The sequence below is a fragment of the Anopheles stephensi genome, chromosome 3, assembly GCF_013141755.1.
Source record: "Anopheles stephensi strain Indian chromosome 3, UCI_ANSTEP_V1.0, whole genome shotgun sequence".
Lineage (NCBI taxonomy): Eukaryota > Metazoa > Arthropoda > Insecta > Diptera > Culicidae > Anopheles > Anopheles stephensi.
In genome coordinates, this window is record NC_050203.1 from 29,145,921 (window position 1) to 29,164,272 (window position 18,352).

An 18,352-nucleotide genomic window follows, 5' to 3' on the forward strand; every position below is an offset into this window, starting at 1 on the left:
ATTTGAAGTTTTTGGTGTTCAGTATCTGAAAATATACAGATGGTTGTGGTGAACAAACGGGCGGTCAAGCAAATACCGGGTGCTGCGTGAGGGATGGTGGTGCATGCATGGTGATGATGATGATGGAGTGACGTGTGAGTGGGTGGATGGTTTAGGGTTTTTGGTGGAATGTGTGCAAGCAAACTGAATGAGCTTTAGTACGTACGGAACGGAAGGATTTAGCCGCGAAATTACATAGAGATAGAAAGAAAGCCAAAACAAAATATTTTAAGTGTAATAAAAAATTAAATTTGATTTGAATTCGTGTGGAATATTTGTTCTTTGTTGCTAGAAAAATACAATTGCTACAGTATTTACTCTTTTTTTGGTTCTATAAATTGATAGAAGAAAGGAAAAAAAGGTTGTCTACGATGAAGTTCAACATTACTCTCAGGTGTGTGAGTGTGAGTGTTGGGTGAAACTCTCCATGGGGAAACTGTTTGCTGTGGTGTTTGTTTTAGCTAGAACTCCTAAAGGTTCTACTTGAATAAAGGCTACTGTTTCTACTGATACGATCTTACTTGTTGCAGCCTCTTCTCTGGCTAGGGATGTACTAGGCTTTGTTTTTTTATGTCTGTTCTGGGCCGGATTTCGGGGCGCTGAGGAAACCACGATGAGTGAGCTAGAGGTTGTATTGTGTTAGGCATGTGCCCGCTTCCCAGATTACGTACACCGCTCTCTTACTCTATCGTTTACGTACACGTAGGGTTTATATGAAGAAGTTAAGTACTGCTTCTTGATGGTTTGCATCCATTGAAGACTGCAATACAGCTCACCAGACACGATGAATTGACGTTGATTTGGTTGGTTTGGTTGGTTTGGTAGGTAGAGTTGACTAACGACGTGTTGTGTTCCAGGTATGTTTGATTCGATTTTCATTTGATTCTCGTTACAACATCACCGTTGGTGTATTTTTGGTGTTGGCGTACAGGTGGCAACAGTTAAACATCTGCACTATTCTAACGTCACGTTCATAATACACTTACACAATAAACATCGGATTGATTGTTTTGTTAGAAACCGCGGTGATTCGCTTTACAAAAATGCTTCCTAATGCCACTTCTACTCTAACCAAGGGCCAGCACACGTATAAATGGTTCATTTGCGTTCTGTTAACCAGCTTCCCGCACACGGTTTCTGGTGTTGTAGTTACAGTGGTGTCGTACTTGTTGCATGCTGTGGCTTGTGTACATTGGTGTCCTAGTTATGAATGTAATCATATCATTGACGATTGTTAAACTGGTTAAATCTCTTTGTTTGCATTTCGATTCGGTTTTTCATGCTATGCTTAGATCGGTATTCTTCGTCTTCCAGCATCGTGAAGGTTAAGGTTGGTTTCGGAAAAAGCGACAGTGACAGTGTAGGCATAGTAGTGATCTGATTTTAGTTGCGCCTAGAGCGAACTACGAGAAATGCTAGACCAGCTCTGATTCTGTTCTCAGTCATCTTGCTGATAGTCGATAGCCGTACTTTGCATTCCATTCCAAAGTTTAGATTGATACATAGAGTGATAGAAGAAACATCGAATGAGGCAGTTAGGCAGCGCCACCGTTCATGCAACGACTTCGATTGGTACAAATACAGACATACACACACATACACGTATGATGAAGATCAGTATGAGCATGTGTATGTGTAAAGCGGATAGTGGAGAAAGCGTGTGACAGATGTAGCAAGATGGCGTTGTGGACCAAGAACGGTGTGTTGGAATTGCAAAGTCTGTCCTTTTCACTAGACAATGCAGCACTTTCTCTTTCTTCTTTCCACGTTTTGTGCGTGTCCGCGCTGGTTCTCACACTACTTTCCCAGTGCCTTCCGTATGGCATCGTCCCAGGTGTAGCTGGAAGCTTTTCAGAGCTTAAAGCTTTTGCGCAGATTTTTGATCGCCTTTTTCTGGCTCTTCTGAAAGCTGCGCTGGAAGCTACTGGTGGCGCTGGTATTACGCGCTGCCGGTGCGTACGATAACAGTTCCAGCGGCTTGAGGTTGGAAATTTTGGACGACTGCTTGACGACAGTTGACTGCGGATATGATGGCGCACCGGCGACGACGACGACGACGACGTTGTGTAAGTTGAGGTGAAGGTAGTTAGTTGTGCGAGTTTGATTATGGTTTTACATGAGAGTATATTGTTTGTATATTTATATAAGTATATATTTTGGCAACATACACAGAGGACACGCACATAGACGGACGCATGAACACAATGGTACAATGTGTCAGTGGAGAGCAGGTATAAAAGAAAGAGAAAGAGAAAGAGAGAAAGAGAAAAAGAGAAATCTTTTGTAGGAGTATGTTCGGTATCCAATCGGTCGGTTTGTTTGTTTGTTTTTTGTTTTGCACGCTTGTTTCGTCTTACATTGTTTGTTCAGGATTTAGCGCTACATAGTTTGTGCCATAGCTTTTGTTTTGTACTCTTTTAGCGGTGCTTTGTGTCGATCTGAACTGTTTTGGGTAGTTGTTGTGTTGAGTGGTGATGATGTTTGACAGTTGACAGTTGTGGTGATTTGTTAGTAGCAGCAAATTTGGTTGTTGTTGTGTTGTTACTACATGATTAAACTGTATACTGGTAGTGAGTTGTTGTTATCTTCTGGTAGAAGCCAAATGCGATGCAGTGATGACCGAGCGGGCGGACAACGCTGTATGGCGATGTTGTTGGAAGCAGTGTTATGGTGTAAGTTTGCTGGTGTTTGTTGCTTAATTGGTGCGGCATCAACCTCAATGCAGTGTAATATTCGGTTTTGCGTGCAACAGTTTTCTGATTCTGATCGAATAAGTAATTGTGCTTGAAGCGTTTGCTGAAAGGCAAATTTTGCGGCAGTACTGAGAAATCGTTGTGTGCTCTCTGTCCGCTAGGTGAGGGGGCTGTGGTGCAGCCAACGTTTGCTGGGTATTGTGGTGCGGTGTTGTTTATGCAGTGTGCCCCAAGCTCTAAATTAAATGAAGATTGAGGATGCTGGTGCGAGCGCAAGTTGGTTTGTACTTGTGGTTTCACTAGTCTTCCAAAGGAAGCAATATTTCATAGCATTACGAAGGTTTATGAGACTTATTAATAATTGAAATGAGTTTGTTGTAAATTATGTGCGTATTTACAGGATTATACAGGGCATAAATATACCAAAAAATATAAATAATAAGCTAAAAATGTACAATATTCCTGAACGACTATGCTACAAAGATTTATGGAGAACCATAGAATACAGTTTTAAACAAAATTAATAACTATTTCATCAGCTTTACCGAAAATCAGTTCGTGAATACGAGGAATTTTTAAATTGCAATAAGTTTTAAAAATCTGATGGAGCCGCCCGGTGTTTCGTTCAATTAATGGAGACGCCTGGTATTTCATTCATCGAATGGATACGCCTACGGGTCGGCTGAATGTTACGTATCGATTTTCCAGTAAAAGAATTTGATGTCTTTACGCACAAAATTTTTAATTGTTCAAAAACATTTTTTTATACCCGTCCGTAATTCAAAACTTATTTAAAGCTTATTTTGGTTTGTAATTATGGTTTCCCCACATCCTGCAAATTTCATAGTACTAATGAGAAATAGCAATACGGCCAGGCCGTGCCTTATGAATAAAAAAAATTAGAAAAAAACTGTGTGTAAGCAGTTGATTTTATCGTTCATTAAACAGAGCGCCTATGTACAGCATCACGAAGGGTTTTAATTTAGGAAATAAAAATCAACTCAAAATAATCCAAAATATACAAAGCACTACGCTAGCGACTATCCTAAAAAGCTTTTCGGGGATACAACAAGGTTGATGAATTTCGATTGACAAAAATAAACTCTCATTGTTCCAGTGGGGATGTGCTTCGTGCTCGAAGTTTTTGTTTTCTTCCTCACCAACAAAAAAAGGACAATAACAGAAAGGTATTATTGTACGCTCTCAATCACTGAGAAAAGAAGTGCTTGGAATAAATGTTCCACACACACAATAAGAGAAGAAAAAACAAGAACAGTTTGGGAAAGTTTGATTACTTGACAGATTTCTTTTGGGAACCTTGGCTTCGTTTGTTCATAGCTCAGAGAATTGTTTTTATTCGTATCAGCCATTTGTGAGCTTTTTTTTAGTCTTGAGGAAGCGTACACGGGTTGGTTGCTTTTAACGATTGAAACACTGATGCGAGTCTGTTTCACCTTTGATACATGCTACTTGTCCCTCGCAAGGCTACACTGTCTCGAGGGAGCCGGCCGGCAAGTAAGGGAAAGTAAAAAGAATGAACGAACATATTTTCAATGCCATCATAAGGCTTAGATTCAATTCTGCTTTCACTTTGCGTAAAATTCCATTCTGCCCGTACAGATCAGGCAACCGTTGGAACGGGGTCATCTCAGCACGTGAGTACGATTGAGTAATGTAGCACCGGGGACTTTTCAGCCACCGTTTGTGGTAATGCGAACAAAATGTTCATTCGCAAGAAAATGAAATTTTCCATCCGACTGCCAGGGTGGAACGTTTAATCTGATTACAGACAAACATAAAATGGATGCTCGTTCCATGCATGATGCGGTGCGTTCCTCGTATCCAGATCAGAGCTTTATCGCGTAAGCTTTTAGAGTATGGCGCAGGTTTTTGAACGGGCATCGGGGAAAAGCAGCTTTAGATATTGTTTTCTTTTGCAAATGTACGCACTGGCACAATGATGAATATTCAACACTTAAATCCTTTTCCAATTGGTAGGTGTATTTTTCCTTTACGGAAATGCAGTCTTTTAAAGTGAGGAGGTTGAGGTTATTCCGGTTTTCTTCAACGCTTGTCCTGATCCTGGTGCGTTATTCCAGCACAAAAGGATTAGCGCACGAATGATTAGGTATTCATTTGTATTCGGGTATGCGCATACAGCGGGTATATTTAGATTGTTATACCAACGGTACATCGACCGATCGCGTAGGAATTACACGGATAAATTGTGCCCACTGCCCGCTGCTAGGGGCAATATGAAATTGGTGCAAAACCTTCAAATCCGTAGGAAACAACTGGCCGCCACTCGGATCGGATGCTGGCGTGCAGGATGTAGACGGAGGAAATGAGAACAAATGACAACCATCAAGAAATATGGCCGCTCAGCGCGGGTTGGTTCGGTGGGACTTACCACCACCGGGCAGGAGCATTGAAGCCAAACTCACGTAGCATATATGCAACATACCGTTAGGTGTGCGCGCGCGTTACGTACATGTAGCGCCATAATACATCAAACTGGATTAGAACCGCAGCCTAGTAATGAAATACTAAAGCCATGCTTGTTGCCTGTGTTGTGCTGCTTCTGCCGTGCGTGTGCTGCGAGCGGAATGAGACACCGGAAGCCGCTATCGATGCTCGGTACACCTGGTGCTAGAAGCGGGCGGTTATGGGGGCGGGTGGATGGTGGGAGTGTGCAGTGCCACTGATTCGATTTGGCATTGTTGGACCAGTTGTACATAGTGGTGAGCAGAGACGTGTTAAGGTACTCTCGGAGGTGTGCTTATTCGTTGCGCGCGCGTGACTGTGTGTGTGTGTAGGTGGGCTCAGGTGTTGCATGCAAAGTGACGTGCAAATCCATGCCGAATTGCTTTTTACAACAACTCCCACACACTGAGCTGCTGTGCAACATGTGTTTGTTTGTGTGGGTTTGCTGGAGCTGGGGCCTGAATTCTTCTGGTGAGTGGGGTTTGGTTTTATGTCTCCTGTTTTGCAATTAATTAAATATTCACCAGGGTTACTGAAATACAAACCAAAAAAGAAAACAGGAAAAAAGGAAGGAAAACGGCAAAAAAACTCGATGGGTATAAAATTGTGCGCTTTAACTACCGTTGTTTATGGGTTTTGTGTGGGATGAGATAAAAACAATGTTTAATTCATCAGCTTTACCGCAAATCAGGGAGGTAAAACGTGGATTTCGGTATTTCGAACAAGTTTTAAAAATCTGATGGAGCCGCCCGGTGTTTCGTTCAATTAATGGAGACGCCTGGTATTTCATTCAATTAATGGAGACGCCTGGTGGTCGGTTGAATGTTTCGTATCGATTTTCCATCATTGCAATGCACGTAACGATGCGAATGAAATAATGGTGCAATGTCAAACAATATAACTTGATACCTTTACGCGCAAAACAATTCCGTTACCTTTTGATGCTGAGAATATATCCCAGGTCACCAGAATTCAGGAAAATGGCATCCATAAAACCGAATGAGACGTACCATATGATTATAAATTTATAACCGTATGAGCACCCAACCTTCTCGATAGCTGGGCCTTACCGCATAAACGAATACATTTATTATATTGCAATGTAGAAATCGATAAGCGAAACTTCACCAACCAGCTCGCTTGACGCACTGTAGCGTGATGGTTGGCTGTTGCTACTAATTAAAATAACAACAAATCGTCAGGAAATGATTGCTGCTACGTTGGTTAGTGCCGGTTACGGTCTGGCACATCGAATGACTTACCTCAACTGAGAACAAAGACAAAAGCAGTTGCAGTTTTCATCAGAATGATGATAATGCTATGATTCTTTGAATGAAACAATGGTACAGCAGATATCGGTACTGCTGGACACAGGAAATAATATGATGCCCCGTTTCATCAGTGCACAAAAGATTGGCGGAAATGATGTTAAAATGAGCAGTGTACCATTTTGTGTTTTACTTTTCCTATTTGTTGTTTTGTGTTGGTGTTTGTAGAATGTTTTTCGCAAGGGATTGAAAGTTTAATTTTTTTAAGTGAAATTATTTGTTTGCAATAGACATGTTTGAACGAATAAAAATGTACATAAATGAACAAGAAGGGTACTATATTAAGAGATTTTTAATATGTTTAAATATTTGAAAGAGGCTTTGTGTTAATAAAAAAAAGCTAAATAAAAGTCAGTTTAAGCTAAAGAATACGCAAAGTTAGGTTCCCTAATAATGGTTTGAAAGCAGAAGCACAAACAGCCAAAAGGGTTAACTAAAATCCGAAAAGCGTATTGTTGTGTAAGAAAGCATAAAGCATCGAACACGATCAGTAGCAAAAATGGAAACTCTTTGTATAAGGAATGTTGAAGTAGACGGACTCTTCATTCTCATCGCAAAGACAGGATGCAGCTCAGGCAGAACTAGAGAGGCAGAATACGGAGAGGTAATACGAAGTTTGGATATAAAAAAAAACACACTACAACAAGATCATTATTGATTCCCGGGCAGAGATTGATTACGAAATGCTCTAAACGTAACAAACTTTTTACAGACTTTCAAACACTGTAGCGTTTGAAACACACTGGCATTTATGTACGAGCTGTTCGGTAGTGTAGGATGAGATGAGATAGTTTATGAGGTTGTTTTAGACACACAGTGTGGAGCCGATCTGGAGGCTTATATTTTAACCTAACATTTATAGGCTGTAAGCAAACATAAAGTCATTGTTTTACTTTCGTTCAGTGTTGTGTTTTGTTTTTCGCAACTAGATGGTAGATTGTTATTTGATTTGGTCAATATGAACGAACATAACAAAGGGGAAGGATAGATCCTAGAGCAGAACGCGCAACATCGAAACATCAACACACAGAGCTAAGTTTTGCCATCATCGCTGTTGGAAGTTAGCTGCAGCAGGATGACAAATGCACGTTATTATTGTCGGTTAGCTTGTTCGAGGCTTAAATTGTGCACACACACACACACAGATTCACAGAATTCGCAATGCAGGAGACAGAGGCAGGAGAAAGTTGGTCAGCTTTGTACACATCAATGTTTGATAACTTTTCCGCACGCTAGACAAACAAGGCATACAACACTGCACTACGACCGACGGTAGAGTGAACATTTACAGCAAAATTTGTGTAACCTTTGACTGATAAAATTTTAACCAGGCGAGATTTTTCAACTGTAGATATGCATGATCACAATGAGTTGTCTATTGCTAACAGAGACAGAGCGGCATACATAGATATATAGACAGACAGACCTATACAGAGAAGGCGCTTGTAGCCACGTGCAAACCCTGCTTGCTCACAGTTGTAGAAAGATGAAACAAGAAGTTAGTAATTGAAACATTGAACATTTTGTACACAGACTATCAGTAAGAATGTTTCACAGGATAGGGGTTAAGAGAAGAAGGTAGAGTTGTCTAATAGAATTAGAAACAGTTGAAGGTAGGTAGAAAACAGACGAGAAAAGATTCAATCCTATAGAATTCGACAGGGATACAAAACACGAAACCACTAGCTATTCACATGTTTTCAGATTATTTGTCTTTGTAGAACTAGCTTGAAACTTGATCAACTTCCAGATTCTTGATATTTATAATTGCGGCTATTGTTTTCTTTTTATAGATTTTGCAATTTTTGGTTGATTGCTTCTCATACCTTGAACCTTATAGAACTTCAAATTGTCTTATCTTGTCCAGCGATAAAGAGGTGTAATTTCTGTAGATAAATCATTATGGCACCTAAATAGTAAAATCTTTTACAGAACAGTACATATAGAACAAACATTACACGAAGATTACTGCCCATTACAGTCCGCTTTGGAATAAGTGCAATGGTAATGAATGGTCACCTTATCACTAGCCAATTATTAGAGCCTTTCTGCCGCTGTGAACGCTACAACTTTTCTATATATAATATTACACAAACACACACACACACACACACACACACACACACACGCAATCTCAAACACACATACTCAAACACTCGCACACTTCCACTAATATGGACAAATTCACACGAAAAGAATAGGAAAGACAGAAACAAACACATTCAACACCCACCAGTCTTATCGTTAACCATTGGTTTTGTTTTGTTTCGGGTGACCTCACCACCAGCACCACCGTTTGACTGCTAATTAGTCGAAGAAGGTTACCACGGCGAGTGGTCTGGGTTTGTTGTGTTGGTGGTACAATTACACTTACGCGTCATTCTGTATACTTACGTGATTGGTAAAATGGATGTTCGTATTGTGTTTTGATCTGATGACCGGTGTAGATAGTTTCAGTTGTGCAGTTTCAAGTGAAATGTCAATGTCAAGTTTAACTGTGAGCTGGTATTTGCTTAAGTAGCATCAATCGTTCGTTGCACATGTACCACTAAAATCTGCCCGGGACCTTCATGACGATGTTGTAGGGTTGTTTTTTTTTTGTTCCGTAAACTGTCGTACCATTACTTCTATCCGGGAGCACTCATTCGTTGGCTCGTTTTTCGCAAAAAAAAAATCTTCTTAATTTTACTTGCGTTGCTAATGCTACGGTATTGTTTGATGTAAATGTTTTACTTTTTTATATTAATAAATTCCGTTTCCGCTTTCGTAATGCGCCTCTTCATTATTGCCTTTTTTATGCGTCCGAAAAATCATGTTATTATTGTATGCGTTGGAGTGTTTTTATTTTCTTTATCTGAATGTTGGTGAATGCGTTTTGGAGGGAGGTTAATAAAAATGAAAAAGCATGTTTTAATTTCCAATTATATGCGAAAAACACAAACGAGTGCAATCGTTATGATCAAGTGAAGAGCATAAAAAACGTGCCAATATTGAAAATTGACGATTGAAGTTTAAAAAAACATTGCCGATTTATAGAAAGTGAAAACATAAATTTGTAGAGAAAGCTTGTTTTAAATTTAAACATTAAAGCAAAGACGATTAAAATGTGTGTAACAACAAAACAAGTAGATTTTTGTTTTTGCCAAACAAGAGCAACAATCAAAAAGGGTTAAATGAGGAGAGAGAAAAACACGCCAATAAGATGAAACAACACATAGCAAAGAGGAAATTAAGTAAAATAAATGAAAAATAAAATTTTATTAAATTATACAAGTGCCGTAAACACGGAATGTATGTTGCGATAAATTACGCAAAAAATACAAATTGTTATTGGGATCCATCAATAAAATAAAAAAAACACTGTTTGTGCTATAATAGTATAAAAATGTAGAAAATAAAATAAATTTCCTTATTTGAAAAAAAGTTTATAAAAAAGCAGTAATTTAAATTAAAAGAAATTGTCAATTGATGAACACACAGAAGGTGAACGATAAGATGGCAAAGATGGAGGATGAACAGGTTGATCGTGAAGTTGGCTCGTGTGTTGCGGTGGTGAGCTTTGTGAGTGTGTGTGTGTTTATGATCCAGTGTGATCCAGTTGTGAGGAACACCGGGTGCAACAAGTGTGTGATCAGGGGGTGCAGTGTGCGGTGAGTCGGGAGGCGTATGCGGTGTGTGATCGTGTGTCTTAACGACTAAACGTAATATTTAGTGACGGACACTTTCGTACATAATTATTTCGAGTCTGACTACTAGAATTTCCATTGAAAAGAGACTGTTGAACCGGACTTGCGGCACCGGAGCCACCATAACCAGTCAGTTGTCTTACCATGCCGGAACCGAGCTGTTGGAGCAGACCGGAACCGGAACCGAGCGGTCCGGACGAGAGCACGGTCGAGGTACGACGGCTCCGGATCGATTGCATGCTCGACGACAGTAGGAACGGAACACTGCTCGAAGTGTTCGGCATCGAGCCTCCCTACGGTACCGTTGATCCATCCGACCACCGAGCGGAGTGTGGTTGGTTGTGGGTTGTTATCCAACAGCGACGAGACGGGAGGGAGGGAAAAGAAATGCAAAGTGGGCGGAATGGAATGAGAATAAAAAGAGAGAGAGAGAAAGAGAAGAGAAAAGCGAAATGCAATTAGTGGTTGTCAATTTCGGTTCGGGTCGATTGTTTCTTCCACCGCCGCCACTGTCACGGGTCATTTGCCTCGGCCTCGTCAGGGTGTATGAGCAGCAGCAGCAGCAGCAGCAGTAGGGGCCAATTGTGCACACCTTCCATTTGGAGCTTTTGTGTCTTTCCTGTGGGTGGTGGTAAAAACTGTCATCGGCAGGCGTGTTTTATTGCCAACGATTGGACGACGTGGGTTGTGATGAGTTTACTGTTTCTAGTTAGGGCGGAAAGCTCGGCCTTCCTACGGGCTAGCGTACAGGCTAACGGCCGCACCGGCGTACGGTGTGGGCATCTGGGGAGTACTTTTGTCGCACGATATCGCGGTGGGTGCTAAGATTTTATTGCACTGTTTGTTTTTAAAATGTGTTACATTTTCTGGTTATTCATACAAACTGGCTCTTTGGACATAATACAACGTATTTTTTATTCGTTTATGGAAAGCTTATGAATCGAGCTTTTGAATATTACGTGTATTTAAACACAGTTCTGAAACATATTTACTTTTATAAAGCTTCAAATTTCTTAATACATATTTTTTTACTAAAATAAACTTAAAAATAAATTAAATAAGTTGAATCAATTTTTAAATGCTTGTTCGTGAAGTTGTGTGTTTACAAAACTAGGTAAAATTAATTAAAAAAGGTGTTTTATCATTTTTTATACCTTATTTGTCCCCACAGCTAAGTTTTCGTTTAGTTATATTAAGTATTGTTGGTCATGATCAGTAAACAATATTGAAAGACTCCTTCCAATGACAGTTTTTACCATTACTGCTCATGCCACCCTGACAGTGGCGATATAATTTAGAAATTTAAGATCAATCTTGTAAGATCAATGCAAAGTGCCAATAGTGTGCCAATTCGTAAAAGAAATGATGTGATAGTGGTTAAAAATGATGCTAAAAATCAGAAACCAAAAACAAAAGATAGCTTCATTCAAAGCAGGCAACGTACCTTTGGAAGAATAGAATGTTTAAGGTTAAAAAGGAGAAAAAAAACTATACTTTTTACACATTTATCATACATTGTAAAAGGAGAAACAAAACAGTTAACCCGTCGACTAGTTGCGCACAGTCGAGCAAGAGAGGAAGCACAGCTAGGTGTGGAAGCAGTACGCGAGAGTTTCACTTTACAGCCAATAAAAGCCAATGCAATATTGGTAGGATAGAGGTAGGATAGGAAAACTAAAGCCACAAACGACACAGCAAAAACCAAAAAACCTCAGTCAGGAAAAAGAAAACCGCAGATTTCCTGACAACGGGAAGCATCATCATCGGGCAGGGCAGAACATTAAAGCTGCTCATCACGTTCTGCAGACTTACTTGATGCAAATGCGTTCGCATGCCTTCAGTGGGGTTTTTTTTTTGTTTGTTTGCTCTTGGGACGGGGAATTGTTGGCAAGGGATTAGGTAGGGAAAGAGCAACCCGATCCGTTTGCAAAAAGGAAGATGCGATGATGCGGGCCGAAGATATGAGCCTGTTCTGCGCGAAGTGCTGTTTGTTTGCGTAAGGAAATCTGCCAAACATTGGTACGACAGTAAATGCAGTGGCGCAAAGGATTGCTGCTGCTGGGGGATTCAGGTGAACCTGGCAAACTTTCAGCACTACGTCACGAATAGAAATCTTGCACGTTGCAAAATTGTTCCCGCTCGGTTTGGCAACCGACCTAACTTTCAAGACGCTTCGTTGAAAGCTGTCCAAACAATACAGTCACTCGGGCAGGGTCGGGTTCCCGGGGAACGGAACTCGCATATGCAAGGATAATAGTTTTTGAAGAAAAGTGATTTCCGTCGGAAAGGATAAAAATAAAGCAAACATGGCGCACAATACTGGTAGTGTGCCGGTAGTGGGATTTGGCTGGAAAGCAAACTTTGCAGGTGAATGGCGTCACTAGACAATGGAAAAGCTTGGGGGTATAAACAGACAAGGGAGAGAGGGAGCGCAAGATGGCATCTTGCAGGATGTTCCGCAAACACACAAACAAAGGAAAATATTTTTCATCGGTAGCGGAAATCGTATCACTTTTGGTGTGATGAACACTCTCTGGACTCATGATACGGCCACACGGTGCTCCGAGAAACAAGCCAACCAGGCAAACGGACGGTTGTAAAGGTAATAAGGATGTCGGATCGGGATGCTTCAGGAAACCGAAACTGCTCTACAAAAAAACGGGGGGGGGGGGGGGGGGGGGGGTACAAACGCTGAAGTTCGATCATCGGAACGTGTCCGGAAAGTTCGCGGAAGTACATCAACGATTAGTGTGGCTGTGGCGGAAAACAGCCGGTACGCTACGGCCACACGCTTTAGTAACGAGAACGAACAACAAGAATTACAGATAGATAGTACTCACGATCATGCTCCGTGCAAGCTAAAGAGTCAAAAAAAAGGGGAAGAAAAGCGTATATTTGTTTCTGCTCATCTTTACCGATGCGGCGGGGGGATTGATCGATACGGCGATATTGGTTCGAGAAAAGTTTTGCCTAGCCCGTGCCGGCCCGCACACGTAGCCCGCTGCAGTGCGTGACAGCATGACGGATGATAGTGTCAGTGTGTGCTTGAGTGGCCACATCACGCGCTTGCTTTGTACTCTGATTGATTGTTTTTCTATGTTTGTGAGTGCTGTGCTTTGTGTGTGAATTTGCTGCGATTAGAACACACACACACACACACACATCTGGCAAGGTTGGTAGTCCTGACAGATGATGGTCTTGGTGTGAGTGTGCATCGGTTGCAAACGATCAGAGATTTTAATTTTGTTGATTGTATATTATAAATATTAATGCACTTTGAATTTATATTGGTGAGAGAATCAAATAATTTGTAGCAATTTTCTATTGGACAAATATAACTGATGAATTTAAAAAAGTGAGTTTTCTTTTCTTTGATGATAAGGATAGCAATCTATTTGACTTGAAGGTTTACAAATTGATTTGAATAAATTTGAACAATGGGAGAAAATTTGCATAGAAAATTGTATAGCAGTTTAACTAAGTAAAAAATTTGGCTTTTTTATTCAGGAGAGAAACGGACTGGCCTGGTGGGATTGCCAGTTGATTTTTTTGTAAATTGGTTAATTATTAATAAAATATTATTCTTGACGCAAATGTCATCACAATACTCAAATGCTTTTATTTTTATGTTGAATATTTCAGTTAAGTAGAACCACGAAACAGAAACTAATAAACGCAAGGTTTTTTTTCACGGTAGGTAAAACAAAACGGAATCTTTTGAGATTTTTTTACAAGTAAAATTTCACGAAAATAAACGCCGTAGAAACGTAATTAAAATTGAATCATAAAGGGTTAAAGCTGCTCGGTTCAATCACTTGGAAGAATGTTATCAATAGAGAAAGAGAGAGAGAGAGAGAGAGAGAGAGTAATGTTGCAAGCACGTTGTGAAACTTTGCTGTCATCTAATTAAATTGTACAATGCATTAAGCGGGTTGTAAAGTTCAATTTTGTCGATGTAAATTTCTCTTCACTATATGCAATATTCCATTAAATAATTGCAAAATTTTACAAAAAGTCTCGAAAAATTCCACTCTCCATTGGAAACATTCTCCCGAGTGATGAATGACTCAAAATCATGTAAGGTAAGAGAAAAAGGAACTGCTATTTATTAAAGCAAACCACAACTAAAGCTCCAACAAGCTCGGACGAAACGAACACGCAGCATAGCAAGCAGACGCCACAGGACAGCAGAAGCTCCAGGCAATAGAGAGAGCCAAAGTCGGATAATAAAACGGGGGAACAAACAATTTACAATGCTTCGAAAGAGTGTGGAAAATAGGTAAAAATTAATAGAAAACTCCACATAAACAAACGTTAAAAGAGTTCAGTAAAACAGTAAGTTGTAAACGTACACGAGACAGCTCAAACAAACAAACGAGAGAGAGAAAAAAACGCGTTAATATAAATAGAAATAAAAGGAGATGGCTGTATGGGTAAAAGCAGGATATAATTAAATCGATCACAAAAAGGGAAAACAGATTGAACAACTCGCTTTTCCGCCCAGGGAAAAGGAACTTCCGGGACATACAAAATGTACACACACACAAACACATAATTATTTCAAAAGTTTGTCGGATTGCTCGTTTGGCTTCTGCTGATTTCAATTAGACCAGTACAAACAAATCGAAAAGTAAAAAGGTGAGTCATAAACTCCCCACATACACAAATGGTAGAAGGGTGAACACGTACGAAGGAAGGCAAATAAAAATGCCGGTACAGAATGGTAGAAGTGGTTGACCTCACTTCAGTGTTAAAAACGGTAAAATGAATGGAATCGCTTTACTTCCGTGGTGAATGGATGGCAGAAGCGAAAAAATCGAAAACAAACAAAAACCTGCTAACGAAAACGGATCGCAAAACTCATCAATATGATGGCAAATGGTGGATCAATTATCGGCAATATCTAACGTAAATATGCGATTCATTTTTTAATACAATCAACAAAGGTAAACATCCATAATATTGATTGGGTTTTTGCGCTTACTGGTCGTAAAATAATAAAACCCCGGTTTCATTTACCATTTCAAACACTTTCAAAGTTAAATGCAATTAACAAGCGTTGAAATGTGTTGGAAATTAAATTCCGCTCTAACAACTGCCCCATTGCAACAACATTGTATGCCGTGGTCTAAAATAAGTGCACATCACAGTTGCTCCCACGTTGGGATGAACCTGTTGCAAAAAGGTAGTTTGACTTTTTGTTCCCTGTGTTGCGTTCTGTGGCACATCATGTTTTTTTTTGGGTGACGCGTTCCACCTACTCTCACGCAAATCCTTTGTCACTAGCACTAGCAGTGTCTAGCTGTATGTTGCCGCACACAAAACCGTCCCTCATGACAGCAGGCAAGCATAGATCGTTATCGACAGGACAAAGCGTGAGCCGGAGCCAGGACGGAAGCTAAGAACAACCACAGGAGCGAAACAAAAAGGGTGGCAAAAAACGCTGCACCGGAAAAGCTAACATTTTCCCGGCCAAATGTCAACAGGTGCCATCCACAAGCTCAACAGGTTAGGTGTGAGTAGCTTCCACAGTGCGGGAATGTGAACCGGAATAAGGCAACCCCTTACCAGGTGAGCGTGGTCCAAAAACAAAAGGGAAAATGTGAAAGTGGGTGGAAGTGACGCCGTGGAAATAGCGCCGGCTTTTTTTTGTGGCCCGTTTGATGCAGAACGTTTTATCTGCATGCGAAATGCCAGCCAGCAGTTGACGGCGATGCACTGATGCAGTGGATGAAAAAGAAGGAACTCTTTTGTTTGCCTTTTCTCCCCATTGTTTTTTTCCTTTCTGATGGATGGTTTTTCCAGCACAGCAGAGCTTGTCGATGTGTGTGACTGGGAAACTGGGACCGTTTTTTGTGCTCCGAAAAGGCAGGCTCATCTCATCTAATCAATCAATCGCCTTCGGAAGGCTTTGCAGAGCAGTCGACGAACGGAAAAAGCTATGGATCGTAGGATAATTGCTGACACCGGAAGCTTGACTCGTAACACGAAACGTGGTGGGAAAATGGTGTCAAAAAAAAACACGCTCTCTCACACAAGATCAAGCCTTTTTTTCGGTGTCAGAAGAAGGCGTTAACAATACTGGGTTTGGGAGTTGATGGGTGAAAGAATGGGCCAATGGAAAAGCTGAAGGATTTTTTAGTCGCAAACTTCACGAAGCGCCTTGAACCTGATCAACATCAACACCGAAACAGAGAAGATTGCACTTGACAATCTATGGCACACATCAATGCGGACGAACACAAAGAACAAAAAAGAAAACACATACAAATAAAGCGAGAGAGAGAGAGAGAGAAAAATATACGGTTCATACAAGCAGCAAGCAAGGACATTGGACAGTGGACGCTGGGCAGAGCACAGGAGGACATTGTTTGAGACATCACAACAGTAATAATGCATCGGTCAACGTGAACGAGACGTTAATAACGACACACAAACACGTGTGTGCAGTAGAGCGACAGAGAGACGTAACGCTTGTAACTCTTAAAACACACACAGGACACCAGCCGAACGAGACATAACAAGTAACGCAACACACACATTCAGAGAGAGAGCAAGACGAACACAACGATCTTACCGATCATCATCGCAACATGCGAATGCGAAGGTGTGATAACGCACACACATGAAAAAAACAACAATTTTCCCCTCCCGGATCTGGCTTTGTGAGGGGTTTACATTTTTGACAGACACAAAACGCGTGCCGTGCACTGACGGACACATAACAAGCCAATCCAAGACAGAGGTGTGAAACGAATGTGACCACAAAACACAACCCACCCACACCCATGCATTGAACGACATGGAAGAGAGAGTGCACCAAAATGGTTCACACGTTCACTTCACCGCACCGTACATGCGCCCATTTGAACTTACTACGTAAGCGGATGAGGAAGGCACAGAAAGGCTCGAACCGGAGCCTCCTCGAGCGCTGAAAGCCTGCTACAGTAGATACGGACGATCAAATCGGTCCGGGGGGGATCGTCCGGAAGATACGTTGAAATTTAAGCGAGAGAATAGAGAGAGAGAGAGCGAGATTGAAGGCAAGGTTCCGCCGGAAGTACGAATGGTAACAAGCACCCCCCGTGAGCACATAATTGTTGCCGGTGGAGCAGAAGAAGTGGGAAGAGAGAACAGAAATGGAAACATTATGTTAGTTAAAGCTGTGAACGGTGCGGTTTGGTGCGGAACCGTTGTCTCTTATCGAACCCGGCCCGGTGAAACATATTCTGCAAGATGCACCGTCATAATGCCTAATGAAGTGTGGCGCGACCGTAATGCGAGGTGGCCCTCCCTTTTGTGATGGCGTGATTGATTACAGTGCGCCGAAGGGAAGGGATTGTTTGGAAACTCATTAGCCAATTATATTGCGATGGACGCTTTTCAGCTGAAGGGGGGGTTCTTCACATGGGTTAAGACCCTTTTACAATGGGAGTGGGACTACGGAACCGGCGTTTGGGAAGGAACCGTTTGCGTACGTACTTGAGAGCTGATATTAATTAAATTATTGAATTCGACGCACGGGTACGGCGCTGACAAGGACCAGACATGCAGACTTCATTATTGTGGAGTAAGTGAAGGGTGTTTGTTGAGTGTGGCCTTTATCGTGAAGGTATGTGTCGTGTGTGGTGTATGTTTGGCTTGTTGCACGATAAGTAGTGACAGCTATGAAGTCAGAAGATAAGTCAGTTTAGTTGAGACTTCACGGGATGGAAGGAAGGTATCATGTAGAAAGCTCTTATATTTATAAATAGAATTCTTAAATCTGTTGTTTGAAGGTGGAAAATACACATCTCTCTGGTCTTTCTGGTTTATAGAAGATAAGATCACTATTCAGGATCAGATTTCGTATTGAATAATTCCTATTGATAAATCGAACGGAACATCGGAAAGAGCTGGGAGCGATATGAAGATATTAAAGTACGGCAACGCAAAGTTGATGTGGTTGTGTGAAAAGAGTGAGAGCGAAAGGCGTAAAGAGTATGATATAGTTAAAGAGAGAGAGAGAGAGAGAGATACATAAATAAGGCACTAGGCATTACAGCTGGCTGGCATTACTAGTTTGCAGCAGTCGCTACTCGGGCTATCTGATGCTACTTCCTGTTGGCGTACCGCGGGAGAA

At 41.1% G+C, this 18,352-nt stretch overlaps 1 protein-coding gene across 2 annotated transcripts in view; it reads right to left on the reverse strand.

Moving 5' to 3' along the window:
• Nucleotides 1-18,352, reverse strand: part of LOC118509360 (SCY1-like protein 2) — a 105,400-nt gene that overhangs the window by 14,078 nt on the left and 72,970 nt on the right. Inside the window, exons 19-21 of one of the 2 annotated variants that reach the window (XM_036049883.1) lie at nt 13,071-13,088; nt 10,374-10,523; nt 1,878-2,058 (exon numbers count right to left, since the gene is read on the reverse strand). In XM_036049883.1, the coding sequence (XP_035905776.1) occupies nt 1,891-2,058; nt 10,374-10,523; nt 13,071-13,088 (336 nt within the window). In that variant the 3' untranslated portion in view covers nt 1,878-1,890. Of the gene's footprint in view, nt 1-1,877; nt 2,059-10,373; nt 10,524-13,070; nt 13,089-18,352 lie in introns of those variants that run through there. The other variant, XM_036049882.1, reaches the window with a different exon arrangement.